This window comes from Amblyomma maculatum, chromosome 9 (assembly GCF_055883805.1).
Source record: "Amblyomma maculatum isolate TAMU_Amacu chromosome 9, ASM5588380v1, whole genome shotgun sequence".
Lineage (NCBI taxonomy): Eukaryota > Metazoa > Arthropoda > Arachnida > Ixodida > Ixodidae > Amblyomma > Amblyomma maculatum.
Genome location: NC_139352.1, coordinates 78350152 through 78370520, shown reverse-complemented (window position 1 = coordinate 78370520; position 20369 = coordinate 78350152). Strand labels below are relative to the sequence as shown.

The 20369-nt window shown below is 45.3% G+C and overlaps 1 protein-coding gene across 2 annotated transcripts; it reads right to left on the bottom strand.

The window, feature by feature from the left end:
- Positions 1-3029: 3029 nt before the first annotated feature.
- Positions 3030-20299, bottom strand: MCPH1 (Microcephalin). Of its 2 annotated transcripts, none has more exons than XM_084579166.1 (9): positions 20138-20299; positions 19780-20054; positions 18933-19026; positions 17928-18078; positions 16606-16793; positions 15019-15276; positions 11682-11894; positions 8380-8479; positions 3030-4474 (listed from the first exon to the last, which is right to left on the bottom strand). In XM_084579166.1, exons 1-9 carry the CDS (start codon positions 20222-20224, stop codon positions 4401-4403), a joined length of 1440 nt encoding a protein of 479 aa, XP_084435292.1. In that variant the 5' UTR covers positions 20225-20299; the 3' UTR covers positions 3030-4400. The 2 variants fall into 2 exon arrangements, with proteins under 2 accessions (XP_084435292.1, XP_084435293.1); XM_084579167.1 differs by having other exon boundaries at positions 11803-11894.
- Between the last annotated feature and the right edge of the window lie 70 nt (positions 20300-20369).

Genomic DNA, 20369 nt, shown 5'->3' with positions numbered 1-20369 from the left:
GACCAATCAGCTGGCGCTGAAGGGGAAGCTGTGTGAGCCAGCTTCGCCTCCTGGTGCACTAGGGAGAATGTTATGAGTAGCACCAATGACTCCAACATATTAAACTAATAGAAAGGTGGAAGCAGGCTCGAGCATTTTGTAGCAGCTCAGGGAGCAATTATGGCATTTTGGAGCAGCTTTGGAACAATCAGTTTTGGAGCATTCAGATTATGTTCTGAAGCACGTTTCTAGGGTGAAATGCCCTCGATAATTTCAGTTTTCTATTCCTGACACACAAAATCCCTCCTTATATGCAACGTTCACTGCTTTTGCCAACTATGCATGCATCTCTGACAAGACAAAGCAGATGGCCAGAACAAGCAATGTTTAAAACAACACGGGTAACACAGCAACCATTCAGCAACGGAAAGCTTGCTTATGCATCTCACAGACGAACACCAAGTTTGGCCTGAAGCTTCTGCCTATTTTGAATGATAGATTGAAACGTGGAGTCTACCATTCCGATGGGCTCAAGCAGCGCCGTAGTTTGGGCATTCGCATCAATGGGCACATTTTATTTGGTGCATGTTCTTTGATCTATGTGATAAATTCCCAAGCAATGGCCAATAGTGCCTTTAAGGAGAATGGCACCAAAGGATACCCTTTTTCTCCTTCAGCTTCTTTACATCATTTCCTCATGCCAGTAGCTCATGTTTTACCGCCAAACAATTTTCCTTGCGGTTCCTACCACGCTAACATGCCTGCTTCACCTGCTGCTCTTCACAAACAGTGATTCAAAAGCCTCAGAGGGATGTGCTATGTCACAAACACAGAGCATTTTTTTTACAGTTACCTCCAATTACTTGCGCGCCATATTAAATTTACTTGCGAAAAAATTTTATTGTGAAAGCAATACTAATCGCACTTTCAAGCTATCACATGACCCGGCTGCAGTTACGTCTTACCCACGTCACGCTGTGACGTCACACCCCACATGACAAATGGGCTGGCAGGAGCTGCCAACTTGGGTCTCTCGTTTCACACGGAACGGTTATGTCAGAATCAGCCTGCTAGGACCCTGGCATTCACGTAACCCTTATAGGCCACTAAGGCATGTCCATATGGGTTGGTTAAAACGGAGCTTTATATGTGGGCTGAGGAAGAAGAAAAAAAGAAGAACGCTCGGTCACCCGCAGCTAATGCTTTCACTCAATATTTGGTTCAGCAGCATTGAACTCTTGTAATTTTTTTTAATTATGCTCCCTAGCTCACAAAAGTTTTGTATTGAGCCCAGTGCAAAAAGTGTTACAGTTGAATCCCGCCACAACGAATAATTTTTAATTCCCCGCGAGTATCCTATAAGAATTAATGGCCTAAATTTCTCTGCACAACGAATCATTTTTGCAGAGCGTTTCCGCTTCAACGAAATTTTCGCGTTCAAAATCGAAACCGAAACTAGTTTTATTGGCGAGAAGTCCAAGTCAAATCCAAAGCCACATTAAGCATGAAATCACGTGATTGCAGTTCCGCCATTTTGGCTTTGTGTCGTGGTCGCGTTGTTCACTCGCTGCCTTTCTCTTCGACAACGACGAGCTTTCATCCGCAGGACACGATGGCAACGCAAGTGAAAAAACGCAAAACTCTTTCCCTTGAGCAAAAAGCTCAAATAATCGCCCAAGCAGAAAGCGGAAGAAAGAAAGCGGCAATTGCTGAAGACTTCGGAATTCCTGCAAGTTCGCTGTCAACGATTCTAGGCAATAAGGACAGCGTGAGAATGGCACTTGCTTCAGGCACATCCTCGAAGCACAAAAAGGTGACGCGGCCCCTCCATGAAGAGTTGGACAAAGCAGTGCATGCGTGGTTTGTGGAAGCACGAGCCAGCAACGTCCCCCTGTCCGGAAGCATCGTCCAGCAGAAAGCCTTGAACTATGCATGCCTACTTGGCATTGATGATTTTAAAGCCAGCATTGGCTGGCTAAACCGTTTCAAGGCCCGCCATAACATCGTTGGAAAAGTGTTGTGCGGCGAGTCAATGTCAGCAGACGTGGACGGAGCAGCTGCTTGGAAGGCGAGTAACATGGCCGGAATTTTAAGCAACTTCGCGCCTGCAGACATTTACAACGCCGACGAGACCGGGCTATTCTACGAGATGTTGCCGGCTAGGACGCTCGACTTCAAGGGGCAGCGCTGTCACGGCGGCAAACACAGCAAAAAACGCATCACAGTGCTGCTTTGCACAAACATGGATGGCTCGGACAAGCGTCCGCCGTTAGTCATAGGCAAAAGTGCCAAGCCGCGCTGTTTTAAGGGAACTCGTAGCCTACCTGTGCAGTACAAGGCGAACAACAAGTCATGGATGACCCGCGCTATTTTCACCGAGTGGATGATGGCATTCGACCGCGACATGAAGCGGCAGGGCCGTAAAGTTTGCTTGCTTTTGGACAATTGTTCAGCGCATCACTCCGACGAAGTCAAGCTCACTAACACGGAGCTGAGGTTTTTCCCTCCCAATTGCACGTCTGTCTTACAGCCTCTCGATCAGGGCGTGATTCTTAGCCTGAAGCGCGCTTACCGCGGGAGGTTAATTCAGCGGCTGCTTTTTAACACTGAAACCGGCCGAGACACGAAGGTGGACTTGTACGTGGCACTGCAGATTATGTCTGCTGCCTGGAGCACACTGGGGCGCTCAGTAATTGTGAACTGTTTCAGGCACGCCGGATTTGCCGAAGGTCGACCCGTACACTCTGCTTGCCTAACACCAGGCGTTACAGACGACGACGAAGAGGCGTCACCGGCTCCGGGGATCGCGGCCGCCTGGAAAACGCTGGGAGAAATAGGAACCGTGCCGCCTAATCTCGAGCTCGACGAATACATCGGCGCTGACGCTTGTGTTGTTGTTCACGAAGATGTGAGTGATGAGCAGATCATAAAAGCTGCCCGGAATGATAAGGACTCTTCCGATGAAGAAGACGACGTACAGGAAGCGCCGGCTGCGGCAACCGCCGTACAGGTGATGGACGCTTTTGATGTCATCAGGAATTTCGTTGCTGTCCGAGACGACGATGTTGCAATGGGTTTGCTGACCGAGTGCGAAAATCGCGTGACGGCGTTGCTCGCCGTGAAGCGTAAGCAAACCAAGCTTACAGATTTTTGGCATTAAACGCCTTTGCTGCTGCTTGGGCAATTCTTTCTGCGTTTCACGTCTAATTTTTGCGATAACGAAGTTCCGCGAGAACGAATTTTTTTTCGTGCACCGTGAATTTCGTTATAGCGGGATTCAACTGTACACCTCTGCAACCGGTGCACTGATATCATTACATCACATAACTTTATTACCTATATCGTTCCTATGTTGAGCTAGATTGGATAGAAAAACATCGCGGCACTCGGTTCGGAACATTTTTTGGAGCAATATTATGTCTTGGAGCAGGATGGAGTAGGGAAAGCAGTTTGGAGCAGAACGGAGAAATTGAAGCAGCACTTCCACCCCTGCAGTAGCACCACAATGCCGCTATGCGGTCTCATATTTTAGACACTCCCCTTTAGAAGTGGGGAGTGCGAAATCTGCCTCACATTTAAAGAGAACCAAACAAAAGTGGCTTAAATGAATTGCAGAGGTACTGAAAAGTGAAAAGAACTCTGAACCATCACCACATTTTGTTGTTAGATTACACAGCAGCAAGCATTGCCAGTGTGACCAGAGTGAAAAACCGGTTTAGTTTGACTTGGTTTATGGGGTTTCATGCCCCAAAGTGACTCTGGCAGTGAGACGCCGCAGTGGAGGAGATGCTGCCGGAATTTTGATCAACTGGAGTTTTCTTAACGTGCACTGACATTTCGCAGGACATGGGCGCCTTGCTTTTCGCCTCCATCGAAAAGCGGCCACTGCAGCCGGAATTTGATCCCGCGTCCTTGGGTTCAGCAGTCAAGCCGCTGGACAGGTGGTACATGTGGTTTAGCTCCCCAAAAATGAAAGACAATAAAGCAGATCTGACCTGTTCTCACCAAACCTGCATACTTTGAGCTCCATTATATGTTGTTAGCATGCAGGAAGATATAAAGCATGTGCCTAAAGAACCACCTTTTGCATGTGCTACAGATGAAATCGAATGCGATTTTCAATATACCGCAGTGTTACCGATCTGGCAAATGCAAAAAACTCTGGTACAGCGCTGTCGAGGGAATGTGACTTGAGAGAAGCAAGTGCTTCTATAGCTTCTGTAATGACGTACAGAGACCAACGCTGCACAAACGGAGCACTGGTAAGACTCCTCCGACAACACTGTGCTGAAGCTGCATGACCATGGCATGTCAGCAATTTTGTGACCTATTGAGTCTTGTCATATATGACTCCTGGTTAAAATCCAATAGATCATCAGAATTTCGTCCAAGATAAAAATGTCCACATGACTAGATGCTGGTCAATGGCTGCTGTTGGCTGGATTCTGCAGCCTATAATTGTCAAAGGGCAGAACCCGATGCTCGGAAAGGCAGTCTGCAAAAGAAAATAAGATGGTATTCCCTCAAAAAAACAAAAAACATTAGTAACAAAACAATATAAATTGTGGAATTGAAAGTGAGCTTAATTTAATGCACGTTTACTAACTTGTATACAAACTTGATTAGAAAACAAATATAAAAAACAAGAAGAAACAGAACTTTTTCTTCTAAACCAAGAAACAGTGGTGCATGCATGCAAGCAAAGTTGAAGAGGTGTGCGAACAGTGGCTTTTTGGCTTGAACTGAATTCGAAGCAAATACAGTAAAATCTCTTTAACAATTTCGAACCAATTATAGTTAGAATAGCTTTTACAGTCAAGATGTGCCAAACAACAGTGACAAGTTTAAAAAAATATTTACGCTTAATAGGCCTGCCAAAATACGGCTTTCTGGTTCAAGGCGAATTCGAAGCAAGTGCAGTAAGTTCGCTCGAAAAATTTTGAACTTTTTTTTTTTAATATAAGTATTTTCACTGGGTATTCTCTCAGCTTTTGAGGCCATTATAGGGAAAAAGGAAAGAGTATTGAAGCTTTATCACACTCACAATATTCACATAAAACTCAAGTCATCAGGAGCCACCATGATAAAAAGTAGTTCGCTGTTAAAGCTTTTATGGTTGCCTAGATATAAGGTTAACCATGAGACCAAATTTAAGCTTAAGGACTTCAATGAGGTGACTTGTTTGGTTGAGTCTGATATCGAAAACTGATTTGCTTAACTCTCCAGCAGAGTAATAGTACACCCACTGGTCAACATGGCCCATTAAATCTGTTTTAAATCCTACCATGGCTGTTTTAAATCCTACCATAGCATTGCTGTTGAACTTTTGCAAAAATGCTCACAGCAAATCTGGAGAGCAGACCTACACACGGAGCCAATATTTGTGGGGTGTGACCTATTAGTGGGACCTCCAAATGCTAGTTTGAAGTGCAACTGCGCCACCATGCAGTAGTGCCTTAGGAGACTCGAACACTAATAGGGGTAGTCATCATCATCATCAGCCTGATTATACCCACTGCAGGGCGAAGGCCTCTCCCATATCTCTCCACTTAACCCGGTTCTGTGCTAGCTGCATCCACTTGACCCCTGCGAACTTCTTAATCTCATCCGCCCACCTAACTTTCTGCCGCCCCCTGCTACGCTTTCCTTCCCTTGGAATCCAGTTTGTTACCCTCAGCGACCATCGGTTATCTTCTCTTCGCACTACATGTCCTGCCCATGTCCATTTCTTCTTCTTAATTTCCACTAGAATGTCGTTAACTTGAGTTATTTCTCTGACCCACTCTGCACGCTTTCTATCTCTTAATGTTACCCCTACCATTTTTCGTTCCATAGCCCTCTGGGTTGTCCTCAACTTAAGTAGAACTCTCTTGGTTAGCCTCCACGTTTCAGCCCCATAGGTGAGTACAGGCAAGATGCAACTGTTGTATACTTTCCTCTTGAGCGATACCGGTAAGCTGCTAGTCATAATCTGCGAGTGCTTGCCAAATGCGCTCCATCCCAATAGGGGTAGTATGTCGCATGTAACGAATACTTCAAGATTGCGAATACCAAACATTTAGATAGAACTGACCATAAAATACAGTCGAACCCGGTTATATCGAATTTTGGTTATATCGAACTCACGGAATATCCCCTTGAAAATCCCATGTAAAAGTATAGGAAAGCCGAGTCATATATCGAACTTAATTGCACCCACCACCACGCACTAAGAAGTGTGCCTTCTTCAAAGACGATCGCATCACCCTTGGCCGTTTGCCGCGTGATGTTTTCAAGCCATGCGCGGAAGGAATGAGAGGGGACAGTTCGGCGACAGCTGGTCTGGGCAGCGCCGCGCCCATTCCCCAAAGGCGCGCGCATCTGCAGTTATCGTTTTCCGCACGCCAACACATGACGTTTGAAGCCATGTGCGTGGGTGTGCCCATCCTTTGCCAAGCTTTCTCCCTCCTTCAGCACGCGCTACGCATGCGCCAAGCCAGCTCAGCCAGTTTTCAGACAGACTCAGCGCTTTCTCCAGCGAGTGTGTGCTGCGAGCCCTCTGAGGTGGCTATGGTGCCTGCAGACGTTAAAAAGCGGCAGCTCTATTTTTTTTTTTTTGTGAGTCATCCTTTCTTATCATTGTGCTGTTCGGACGTTAAGAAGCGGCAGTTTTTTTTCCTTTTTCTTTTTGCGGGTGTCGTTTATCATTGCATGTATGAATCAACGAAAGCACGCGGTCAGCTGCTGCGATCATGATGCCCGCCCCAAGCGCGGCGTGATAAATCGAACCAGGCTTGTACGTACAATCAAGCCATCACGGGCACTCTGCCAAGTTCGCTCCCCGCCACGAGCTATCAAAAGATAAACGCGCCCCGACGTTATCGCTGGGCAGCATCTTGGCACGCTGCCAAGGAATGAGCTGTGGATGAGACGACCGAAACGGAGTGGCAGCGCGCCCTTTCGACATGCAGCGAAAACGCTCGCGATTTCTGCCACGGCGACACAGAAACCTTGTTCCGAGCTGCAGCGGTGGCTCCAGCGGGACGCAGTTCAAACAAGTTGGAAATTTTTTGCTCTGTCGCTGCCGCTCATGGCTGAGATCGCTCAATCGCTTGCATGTGAGCGAGCTGGCCTTGACGCTTTTTTTTTTCCTTTTCCAAATTCTCGGGTGCAAAAGTGAAGGGTTGGTTCATTATGCGAGTGGGTTGATTACGCGACAAATACGGTATCGTTTTTTCGCATCGTAAGTGCCGTCACAAGCCGATTTCTGTATACCGAATTATTGATATATCGAACTATTTCGCGATCCCCTTCGAGTTCGATATATCCGGGTTCGACTGTACTTGACTACTCAATTGAATACATGAACTGTCAAATATTTGCACAGGCCTAAATTGTGAATTGTTAAATTGAAGAAAATTAAATCCCTCTTGCGAAGCAAGGAAGCCGAGGTGCTGTCAAGAGGACAGTTATGACGCAATCATTTTAATGCACACCAACATAGCGAACAATTGTGCTGTCCCATGCAGCTATATGCTCTACAGTTCAAACACCTTCCAGCACTAATGTCTGCGGACAGCAGCAAGAAAAAACGTTGCCATGCCGACTTTTATGAAAAACATCTGAAAGACATTGTTGTGCAAAGGTGTGCTATAACGCCCCATGCACCGCCTATAGGAGCGCCACTGAAAGCCACCTAGCGGTCGTTTTAAAAAGTCCTTCCAAGGATACGAGTTGGGGCTGCTCATGCATCGCTGTGAGGATTGGCAATGTTCGCGGCAGCGATTTTTTTTTCCCAGTTCCTGCCAATTCTTTCTACGGCGGCCTAAAGCATGAAGTTAAAGTCGGCCTGTACATGAAAGTGAAAACGTTGATGCTACAGCCATCTGGGAGAAACTAATGCGTATATGCGCCAGGTGCCTCGTACAAGCAAGCGCTAAATTATATTTATGCAAGTTGATGCTGTTTATGCAACGATGCAAATGGCGTGGGAAAACGAATTCATGACATGAGGACTGCATAGAAACACAAGGCCAGCAGATGATGCAGCCGGCTCTGCTCCCGGATTTAATTTCAACTCTGCCACCAGCGGCATGGCCGTGACCAGCTACATTGTACCCAGGTGCAAAAAACAAATAAACAAATGAATAATAATAATATAAAAACAGGTTACTACAGATAAACTTTTTTCATGTTATTTGATAACTAAGGATAAATGAGTGTGCAGAGGCTTGTTTTAAATGAAATTAAATGGCACAGTATATATTGAATCAGTGCACAAAAATACATATTCGCAAAGGATTAAGTAACTAATGACATCAACCAAAAATTGAGGTCTACGGCACTCTTTTCTCTTTAACAGAGAAGTTAAACCATGTTATGCAAAAAATGACAAGTTCGGTACAAAACTAGAAGACGCACCTAATAGCCAGTGCTCTGAGACGTGTGTGACCTGGGACAACCAATGCTGACGCTGGGGGTCACCCAACACAACTTTGCAGCGAAGGTAGGACGAGGACACCTGCACGAATGGTGACGCACATTTCATTCTTATGGGCAGTACCAGTACAGCACGAACACAGGCTGTGACAGCAAGATTCAGCACACTTTGCCATATGCCACGCTATGAAGGTTTTGTTCTTTGCATAGAATTCACTAGACATTCATTAGAAAGAAAGGTGGCAGTCATTGCAAATATCTCCTGAGGGAGGCTTTACCTGCGATAATTGTACAGCTGGCTGAAGAAACAAAGGGGAATGAGAAAAGCGCAGTTGGCAACAAAATTTCAGTGGTCCACCATGCTTCATGTTGTAACCATCAAGCAAGTGCCAAATATGTGCAGCACATTTCAAGGTGAACAATACAGAATTATATATAGACTTTTTTTCTGACGACTGAGATGCTTTCACATTCCAATCCACACAGAAGTGACCTGTGATTTAGGCAGTATGAAAAATTGTGACATCTGTGTCTATCTATCATTTATCAACAATGTGAAAGCTGAAAAGGTAAAATATGGGCCAGTAATCCTCTGCCAGATTATTAAAGCCACGTGGTTGGCACTGCAGAAAAGCTGACATCGTCCTCACGCGGGATTAGCCCAACGGACTTAACCGAGACCAGAACAGAGAATGAAAAGAATGGCTTGTAATTACTAACCACACTGGGCTCTGGGTTAATTTCATGGTTTCATGAAAAGCACGGACATGCAAAAAACTGTTCCAGCTAATTTTTTTTTTCTAAATGGGTGAGCTTGAAAGCTCTAGAAAGTGAACATTAGAGATGTAGCAATAGCAAAATTTTTGTTCAGTGTCCGTTGTTATGACAGATCACCACATAATATTTGCAACAAGTAAATAGTTGATAACTGCATTTCCTTTTGTATACTGCTTCAGGTTAAACAAATGAGAGATGGCTGGGATGTCAAAGCTCTGTAAATGATATGTAAGGCATAATGAAACTGCAATACAGCTGCTGCTGCACTATTTCTGAAATCCCTACAACATTACAACCACTCGACTTCGAGGTGCTGAATTGTAACGAATGAATACTGCGTTATGGCTGCTACATACAACATTGCTGCTACTATCATATCTTGCATCTAACAGGTTACACAGTAATGGAGCCTGACGAAGAGAGTCATCTTTAGGCAAGTGCTAGCAGAATGTAACCAAAGGTGGTGTGACAGCGATACTTTGGTCTCGTGCTGCCATGAGCGTGCGCATCCCAACTCATGGGACCACCACGGACACAAATTGCGAACACTGCAATAGCAGCCGCAGCTACAGCCTGTAAACACACGGATACCTCCTGGGAAGTCCTACTGTAGGATGGGCTCTGGCCCGGAGGTGTGAACGGCTGGGTGCTCAAATACATGACACCTTCATTTCCAGCTGCGACGCCAGTGAGCCTGTTCCACTTCAGCTCCCCATAAAGATCCACGCAATATGGACTCTGTTCTGGCATAACTCTGGCACCATTTCCACATAATATATTCTCGCCATAGCTGCTCTACAGTATCTAGTATCCTGACAACCTATGCTTGACGCGTGCGAGACTACAATGCCAACCGGCCAAAGAAGGACCACACATACCATTGGCACATTATTATTATGCCATGATCAGCGGCAAATGCCATGTTACACACACTGGCAGCACAAACTTGTTACAGCTGTTGGTACAGTTTCATCACTGCTGCGCTGAGAGAACTAGCGACCTAAAGCGCGATAACTAAACTATGCCGCAGCAGAATTGCGAGCAGTGCGTAGCAAGATGCAGTCACGCGGATTCGCTCCGAAGCTCGAGTTTCTGGAGTCGCCCTTTTTTTTTTATCTTGTCGCCTGCAGCATAAGATTGGTTTGGTTTGTTTTATGAGATCTAACGTCCCAAAGACACTCAGGCTATGAGAGATTCCGTAGTGGAGGGCTACAGAGTAATTCCGACTATGTGGGGTTCTCTAGCGTGCGCTGACATCGCACAACACAAGGGCGAGCACCCTAACAAAGGGGCTGTCGCAACAACAGTGCAGATGTTCCCCATCATCACCCCTTAACCACACTCCCTCCGTTCCACTAATAGCTACTCGGCAGACAGAGCCATTGCTGGGTGCTTCAGATGTCCTGCACATGCAAAGCAATCACAAGAGCCACAATGACTTACAAATTTAAAAAGAGAAAGTTAAACACATAAAAAGAAGATAAAATTGTGAGGCAATGATGTACAATTTTTCCATGCGTTGTATTTGGTTTCTGCATTTTCCCATCTGTTTTAATGCGTACGCACTGTATGGCTATGTAGGCAGGTTTCACGTGGGCATGACCTTCTCGAACCTGCAAAAGAGGAACTAGTTGATGTACTATTAGAAAACGAATGGCACCATTGGGTAGAGCGTCAAGAAAAGGTGTGCCAGTGATAAAACAGTTGATGCGAGTTAATTAAATGATTAGAGCCAATTAAGTCAATCAAATGTCAAAATAGCCAGGAGGGGTAATATCAACATACAAAGTGGGTCACATAGTACTCAACTATCGGTGACGTAGGCCTAACTTCCGGTGTCGGGAAATTTGAAATGTTTGAACGTGAACGAGTGGGAAAAGGCGTGATTTGCCTTCATAAAGGATGAGAATGGTTAGAAAGTGTTATAAGAGTGGTAGTCAACCAACTGTAGCCTGAAATTTCCAAGAGCACTGCAGAATCTGCAGTACAGAAATGCGAAAGGCTGAGTGTTGCTGCTGCACACGGTACATCGTGCGCCCCTTGTCGAACACAACCAGCATTCCGTTGAACGCATCAAAGTTCACCGGCATTCAATCATTGGTTTACAGAAAAGGAAACATACAGTATCGATCCTTTGAGTAATCCTGCTGACATATCTCGCGGACAGCAACACTCAGGTTTATGCATTTCTCCAGTGCAGATCCTACAGTAATCTCAGAATATTTTTTTTCTGGCCCATAGTCGCTTGGAAAATTTAAGGAGATAATGCAGTGTTATCAAGTTACTTTCATGTGATTTGCACTGCGTAGAGAACTGCCATTGTTCAGCAGTTGTTCAGTAAGTAAAAAAAAGTTTCTCCTGCACGCAGGCAAACACTTATCCATCGTCGCATAGAAGCGCACCCCTTTAAACGCATTCCAGCATGAAGTCAATTATGAAGTGAAGAAATCTAATTAAGACATCGAAGTCAGCAGGGGCCCAAGCCATCTGCATCACTGCGCAGTTACCTCTGCACCTAGCAGCAGCAGCAGCTTGCGAATGTGCTGGGGAGGGGGCGCCGTCACTGGGCCAATGTAGAAAGGGCCCACGTTTGCCAATAGCTGAGAAGGTGTAACAACGTAGCTGGACCTTTTCCTTTTCCTTGTGCTCAAACATCGGGGCCGGCTGAACGCAAAGGTCTCCTCGTCCAGCCAGCAGCCACTCTCGAGGGACCGGTAAACCTGCAGCCAGGTGCACAGTCAGCGAGACTTCAGCACTGGTTACGCAAGCAAGCATCCAAATCATAATAGAGAGCATAGACAGTAGCACGACGTTTTTACAGAACTGCACAGAAATGCATAGGGTTTCACTAAATAGCAGACGCTTTTACTGCCAGAATAGCTGCACTTAACACCACGAGGTGGCGCATAGCGCCACGATTCAGTCTGGCTGACTTGCAATGCTGGCCCTCCCGTCAACCTTAAACAGCTTATTCGCAATGCTGGCAGTGTGTGGCAGCTGAAAGACCAATATTTACCAATTATTAACATTTATTTAACTTTGTAATAGCAAACAATTGTAATACAGGGCACTTTGTGCATACAACTAATGAATGTGAAAACTAAGGACACCTGATAGTCTCAAAATGAATAATTAGACTACTACCTGCTTGGCTAACAGCCGCCTTCACTGCTAAACACAGTGCACATGCAAAACATTTTTAAGGCGAACCCATGGTGAAAATCTCATGTGAGCGAGATTTGTCCGCAGGATCTGTCTGAGGGATATCAGCGAGGTTCTGTCTTAGAACCGAACTCTTACCCCTCCAATCACCAGCCGCTAACAGACTACAACACGCCAGGCATGTGAGAAATATATCTTAGTTCTCCGTGTCTAGCGTTCTTGCAGTCTCCATGGCACCCAAGCGGCACAATGAGCACTCCATCACCACCGAGTGGAGCTACTCACTTCGAATTTGGCACGGAAGAAGCCGCTGTCCTGACTGTGTGATCGAAGGGGTTCGGTCAAATAAACACTACAGTAGAACTAGCCCCAAAAGCTTTCGCCTTATTGCTCTTAAGGGGCCTTAAGTGCCTCAAGAATTTCGTTTTATTCTTGCATTCTTTCACTGCCACCAGTCACTGCCGTTTCATCACCTTTGCCATTCGTTCCAGGAGGAAGAATAGCTCAGGACCTCACACTGGTAAGCAGTAAGAGTGAGAACGCATTTCTGCAGTGCCACTTTTACTGTTTGCAACCTTGTCTGAATACATTTTGCATCAGAAAGGTAGCTCTGAAATGGATGATCTACCGGACTTGTTAAGGAACCAGCTGGCAAACCTAGCAAATGCTAGCGGAAGAATGTGCCAGTGTTAGTTGTGGGAAGCCAGCGTTGAGAGTCTCGCGCCCATTACTGTTATGTTAAATTATGCTAACAAATAAAGTGAGCAAGCCAGCTTTGGTCAGCAAAATAGGCACGATAGACTAGAAGACCTTCCTCTCCAGCATGGCAGAATAGTGTTGGCCATATACCTAGAACCGCTCAGATCCAGTCACATGACATCAGCATTTAATGGCCACCAGTGCTTGAAGTCTGGCTCCATCAAAAGCAGGGGGGAAGTGTGGGGGGGGGGGTGGCATTAGTGAAGAGACAGATGGAGAGGAAAATGAAATGGAAAGAGGAAGCAGCTGGTAGCCATTTTTACATACACAAAGGAGAGAGATCAGCTTTTTGCAAAATTTTGCTGGTTGCATTAAAGGTAAAACCCCGCTATGGTAAACTCAGATATATAGTAATGTGAAACTGAAGTCCCAGTTCATCTTCCATAAGCGACTGTACACTTTCCCCCTCTTTAGCAGACATTTTTGGTAAAAATTGCTTATAGTAAAGTGCGTCTGGCTGCAGCGACGACTTTTCATGAATTGACATTGCCGCACGCGCGCTGCCTAAAATCACGAGGCAATTTTTTAAAAGAAAACATTAATAAAAAACACAGCTTTTCTTTCTTTTAAATGGCTTTACCACCAGACTTAGTAGCACTCAAGAGAAGCCAAATTTCTTGTAGGCCTTGGAGCCGCGAGGGAAAGCATGCAGCGAGTAGGAAAAAGTAAAGTTGTTTACAAACATGGAAAGAAGGCAGCATAGGCCATTCAGAAAGTAAAGGAGGATGAAGTACAGTGAGAAATAGCGATGGGAAGAAACAGCCAAACATTCGCAGCACTGTACAGCAGCGTCGGCAAGAACCGGAGGCACGACGTTTGTGGTTTTGCAGCGCTTGACCGCAGCATGCACTTCTCATCTATATTGCCTTTTAAAAGGCAAACATCGGAAGATGACACTGCGTTCATACACGGTTTTCGTTTTCACAGGAAACCAAAACTCGGTTGTATTCGTAGCCATGCTGCCCTCATGCTTAAGAGATATTCCCACAAGATGTGAAGAAAAAATCTTATAAATGAAAAAATGACACAAAGAGACGATAAGACAAAGATGAAAGATATTTTAGAGTTTTTTTCCATTAAGCAACAAGACTTGTTCAGTAAGTAGCCATTTAATTACCAGACAGCACCTTCAGGACTATGTCACTACCAACAACTGATATAGTAAAGATTTTTGCCAGTCCCAGTGACTTTACCTCAGTGTTGACTAACTCAGTGTGAGGGCACGGACTTCTGTGTGCTTTCTCCGCATTGCATCCCAGAAAACATGTTATTGATAGATCAATGGAATCTTTTCATCTATAGAAAGAAATGTTTCGACCATGACTATAAGAAGAATTAAAAACGGTTGCCAGCTTTGTACTCACATGCTGTGGCTACATTTAGCACTCATTAAATATTGCGATAGTGCTGCAACCTTAGCAGAACTTGCAAAATATTGACTGCTTAAAAATCAGTCTTTTCCGGTATTATACAACCAGACACTGACAAAATTTTGAACATAGTGCTCAGGAAATCATTATATTGGAACATATTAAAAAAAAAAAAAAAAAGTGCAGGTTAAAGATCCCAGGTAGCCGAAATACACCCATTTCTTTCCTTCCGCTTTCAGTCCCACCTTCATCCCTTCCCTTACAGAGCAGGTCAGGTGTCCACAGAATAAGTGTGATAGATACTGTGCCTTTCCCATGAACCAATTATTATTATTATTATTGGAACATATTAAACAAAAACAAAATAGTGCCGAGGGCATTTGAAATTCTGCAATTTCCAGTGCGCAAAAACCGGGAACAGATCATCGAGGTTCTACCGAGCTGATGCCATGATCATGAATCTCCTCACTGTCCAAAAAGAAGAAAAAAAGAAGGTAGTTGCTTACGGTATCAAAAATTCTGCGGCTGTGTTACGGGAACCCATGGTACTCACCCACTGATCAGGCAGGAGCCAGCAGTTGCCCCTGGCTAAGGCAAACAGCACACTGAGGGTTCTCCGTGGCTTTTCATCCACCATGCCACAGACAAGGTGTGTGGTGAGCTCAGTGACCTCCGTTCCGATGGTGAAACCGCCCAAAGCCGTAACTGCAGCAGTGACAGCGTCACGGTCAGATGATCCCAGCCCCGTCACGACAAGGTTTGGACCCTCTAGCCACGAGGCCTGCTTGAGGGCATGGGCACGGGCTCGACGCTGAAAATAATGTTTGCAGGAAAATATCTTCACTCTCTCATTGAAATGTTATTGAGGACTATCAGCCACACTAGAATTCATTGTGCTGCACACAGAGCAGCCACAGTCACCCTATAGCAGTTTGACATTACCAACAGGATGAGGGCTGTCGACCATTCCAGTTTATGTGCAAGCATCCAGCTAAACCAAAATGCATTTTACCATGTTATTGGGAGGGAGGGGGGGGGGGGGGGGGGTAATTTATCTATATGCCTTGTGACCATTGAGGACCACATATAATAAGGTTTTCATTCTCAGTCAGAACCAAGAGCTGGGCTTTTCTCGAATGTGTCCATGCTGCTTCTTCATGATGAATTTGTACTGTAGTTAATATTTTTTAAACCACCACTTGCATATAAGCTTATGATGCTGGCAACTATCTTCAATGTTGTGGGTTGCACATATTTACCTTTTGTTTTCGTTATCACACACGTGCTAAAAGATGTACCAGCGGCACCGATACAATAGTCACCTTCTCATTCACCTCATTCAGGCGATATATTCAGAATTAAAAAAGAATCTCGTCTTAGACGACCGCAGTGTACTTGCAGAAATAATCAGAGGTGCTGACAGCTGCCTTTTCTCTTACTGTGACAGATGCAGGGCCATTGTGTAAAATGTCAGTGGAACAAAAGAATGATGCTGATATATGAAATGCAGAGAAGCAAAAGAAGAGCAACTTCATTTTGTCCTTGATGTCCAAGTTGGAAACACATTCAAAATAGTGTTGGTAAACACTAGCAGCAAGTAGTGGATACAGCTTAGTAACGCTGCAGAAAATGAAAGTGCTTCACATGCCTTGAAGTTGAAATTAAAACTGGAGTAAGTTTCTAATCAAAATGAAAAGTAAGTCCTGTGTGTTGAGGAGAGTGCAGGGTGCAAATTCATGTTTCAGAATTTCTATGCTTCCAAGCAGCTTGGCCACAAAAGCATCAGCAGTAAAAAAAGGTCAATTGGGCAGGACTAATAAAATTGAGAGAAAAAAAAAAAAAGGTCACGAAACCAACCAACGCTCAGCAGCTCATTGTAGAACGTTTCAACTCTTTCACAAATATTTCACAACCCAGATTGAGGCAGAAGCGGACGCAAAGCTATTTTTAATCCTCACATCCTCGTTTTATTTTTTTTTGCAGAATCGCGATCATGTTTCACTCGTCTGCTGAAATGTGAGGAAATGACTCTTACTGCAAAACTGCAAAAAACCAGACAGTCAGGGCCCACCCCACCCCAACACTGCCGTAATGAATGTGGCGTGCCATAACGTTTGTGCCAGAAATGAGGACTCCTCACCGCTTTTGCCTCAAAGTCCTCCAGGCTGCGGCGACTGGTGCGATGGTGTGGGCTGGCAGATGGTATTGAAGGAGAGCACTGCCTCGACAGGGGGGTGGTCACCTCCACCAATGGCTTGCGCAGTGCGTCATTCAACGGTGTGCAGCAGGGAATGTCATTCAGTAGCATAAGTGACTCTTGTTCCTTCACTGAAATGCACCAAAGAAGTGATTGCAAGGATTTGCGATCAAAGAGAAACGCTCGGACTGCGCACTGATGAATAATATTCATTCCTTTAATTTATTGTCACTTGTGAAGCTCCGATTTCCGTAAGCACATAACAGGTTCACCTTAAGGCACTCAATTCCCATGTTATGCCTTAGGTAAACAGCTTCACTTCCTAAAAAATGCACAAACAATGAAATCCTACAATCAGCAAATGAAAAGCAAGGGAAAATAATTTAGAAACTTTTGGGATAACACCCACACATATACAGACAAGCACACAGACCAGAGAATAAGGAAGACAACCTTAGCCAGGAGGCACTGCGCTGCTCTGTGCACCAGTGCCATCTGTGGAGACCGTGGCAAAACCTCTGCACAGCATATCCACGTCATCTGCTCATCACTGCATGCGAGTGTGTTTACGTAAGCAGTTGCTGCTCTCCTCCTTTTGCAGAGTTCTGGCCACCATAAGGAACACTCCCCCTCCCCACCTCTGTATCAGGCAATGGCCTTGTTCATGAATTTATCCTAGATTTTTCTATCCAGTTTAGTACTTTTGTAAGCATTTGTCTGTTATGATCAAAGCACCAAATGGAGAAAAAAGCTGCAGTATACAAAACTGTAGAACTCTTATATGGGTTTCAACAAGCCAGGCACTATGCTTGCTGTGCACGCATAGCAAATGGGGGTGCGGAGGGTGCAGTCTAGTAGGACCTCACAGAACCCAGTTTGACTAACTCCTCTCTTATCTCTTCTACATCACAAACTGTTCAGAATGAAGACCAGGTGAACACGCCTCATCACTTCCTTTTGTGCTAAAAAAACTAGGCAAATTTTTTCAGGCACTACTGCGATTTGAGCTTCTATGTCGGCCAGTTCTTTCTTTGTGTGGTAGGAGCCTGCTTGCAAACAGCGAGCAAATTACGTCATGCACTGCTTGAGAATGGGCTTGGGCCGGACTCAGGCCTTGGATTCAGGCCCGTACAGTGCTCTAACAAGGCCTGCATGCCCTTAGCTAGTTCGTGACAAGTAGAAACGCTGCAATATTTGGCACAAAAAGTTCAAAAGACAAAAAAGCAAGTTTTGAGTAGTTTCTGGAACAGGGCGTTTCTGGATACCTCTTGTGACGATTTCCTGTAAACGCTTGGTGCCAGGCGACAATGGCGGACTGTCCAGCAGTGCTTCGCACTTCAAGTCCAAGAGTCTCGGCCTCCTCGGCCGCTTAACAGGGGATGGCGAGTCCGGCTTGGTTCGCAACGAACGAGGCTTCTGCAAAAGGAGGCAAAGCACAAGTTCGCACAAACGAAAAAAAGCTGGGTAACAACCACTGTTTTAATTAGTATGCAAGTCACTCTAGACGAACTCCAGCAGGAACTTGTCACCAAGTTGTATGCACTAGCTGGAAGAAACTACAGTTTACAGAAATGTAGCAGAAATAGTGACACAAATTCAGAAAATCTTGCTTGGCACATCACACGAAATTCTGCAAAGCTATTGAATATGCAGTGCTTGATGAAACTCTTGTGAACGCCACACTTGCCATGAAGTAACTGCTGGAGAGCATGCAGTTGGAAATATGTAGATGTTACACAACACAGTAACAGGCCGCCAACATAAGGAAAGTGTAGGAGCAACACACACTCCTGCCTGCCAGACACTAGCAGTGGTGAAGTCACTTAGACAAAATGTGTCACTACTAATAGTGTCCCAAACAGCCAACTAGTCTAGGTTAGCATTTCTTAATAAGGCCTTCAACACCCCTTCCACTACTAAAAAACTTCTCAATCCAGCAAGTCATCATGTGCAGTAACGCCTCAGTTCCGCTACACAACGGACAAGAAGCAATTGCAAGCAGAGCACAGAAGTAAGGCTTTCCTTTTCTGTACATCTTTAAAAAAAAATTAATGCAGCTTGCAACAGAAGGGTCTGTCCTCATATTAACCTGCAGTGGAAAGCATGAGCTAAATATCATATATTTAAGGTCTCTGCTCCCATCCTGCAATTGTAAAAATAAGGCCAGGTCACCAACAATGCATTCTAAAGCCCCCTCTCCCAAGGAATTTTCTGCAATCAACAAGGCTGTTCAGAGATGCTCTAGGAAAGCAGTAGAAGAAATTGCTCACTCTTATCTTGCGACTCAGGATTGGACAATCGTAGGCTGCAGAAACATATGCTGGGAACCGTTCAGGAGATGCCATCCTCCAGTGGGCACGGCATCTGCGTGAACAATATTGTCAGTAGTGTCCAGAGCATTGCCTATACACCAGCTCCAATGTTCGCGTGTTGAGAAAGAACAGGTATATATTCTAAATGTCAGAATCATGCTACACCATGACATATTTGGTCACTGCGACAGGCACCAAACATGAAAGTGAAGATTAAATAGGTCGCCACACCACAGCTCTCACCTCCAAGCAATAAAATGCATGTTTATAGGATGCACCTAGGGTGAAGGGAAATTAAATGTACATACGTGAGCCAGAAGTAAATCAAAAGTTATCATGAAACTTCAGTAACCAGCCTTCTTAAGTGTTCAGGCAGTTGATGCATGTCTTTCTAGAAAAGTTATAAACCAAATCCAATCGTCTTAAGCTGATGCAGAGACAAGTTCTCTATTTTTGCTGAACAGCTTGGAATCAACTCCACTAAGAAGCTATCAAACCTATTTTGGTACAAAAAAAAAAAAGTGAAACAATAAAGTACATTTTGCCAAGAAAGCAAGGATGCCAATCCTGATCAGATTGCAGAAACTCAAAAATTTTTAAGCGTTATGCCATACTGCACGCTTCGCAAAGAAAGTATGAGATTTCTCCAGATTTTCCATGGCCTGAAACGGAAGTGCTTCACGAGTAAACACAGCGACTTAATTTAAAGAAGCTTAAATTCCTGTAGCGACCGAAAGCAGCCTCGTGCCTAGCACGCGTTCTATACGTTCTCCTCTGCAAGAGCGTGTGGATCATCGCAACTTACTCTTCTAGCCAGAGAGGTCCCACGATGGGGATACCCATTTGTCGTGCCCGGTTGCGTGTGGAGACGCGGCCCTCACGGAACACCACATGAGTGACAGTGGGACCCAGGCAGCGGCGCACTATGGCTCCCAGCCGCGTCAGAAAGCCCTCGAATACATATGAGACGTCCTCAGTGTTCACGCGCACCTCCACGAAGGCGCACACTCCACGAAGTGGTCCGTCGGGATTGTGCACAGGCAGGGCCAAGAATGCCCGGTACACGGACTCCGGCACGTCCTGTGCAAAATATACGCACTGAGAGTGAGAACTTCTCCAAAAAACACCCTAGTGAAATTGCCTCGATTTTTTTTTTTTCTTACCAGGCCTGTCCTTGGAGTGGTAGGAGTGGTGGCTGTAGATTCAAAGCGTACCTTCTTCGACGGCGGAGTGCTTTCGATATCATCCATAACGTGCCGTGTATCGCCGTTAACACCGTCGCCAACTTGCACTGACAAGCAAAACGACCGCGCTGCCCGCGCGCCAGCCCGTTGATCTTTCAGGAAATTCCCGTCGGGGCACGCCCCAGTCGGTTCCCTTCGGCGCACGCAGTCT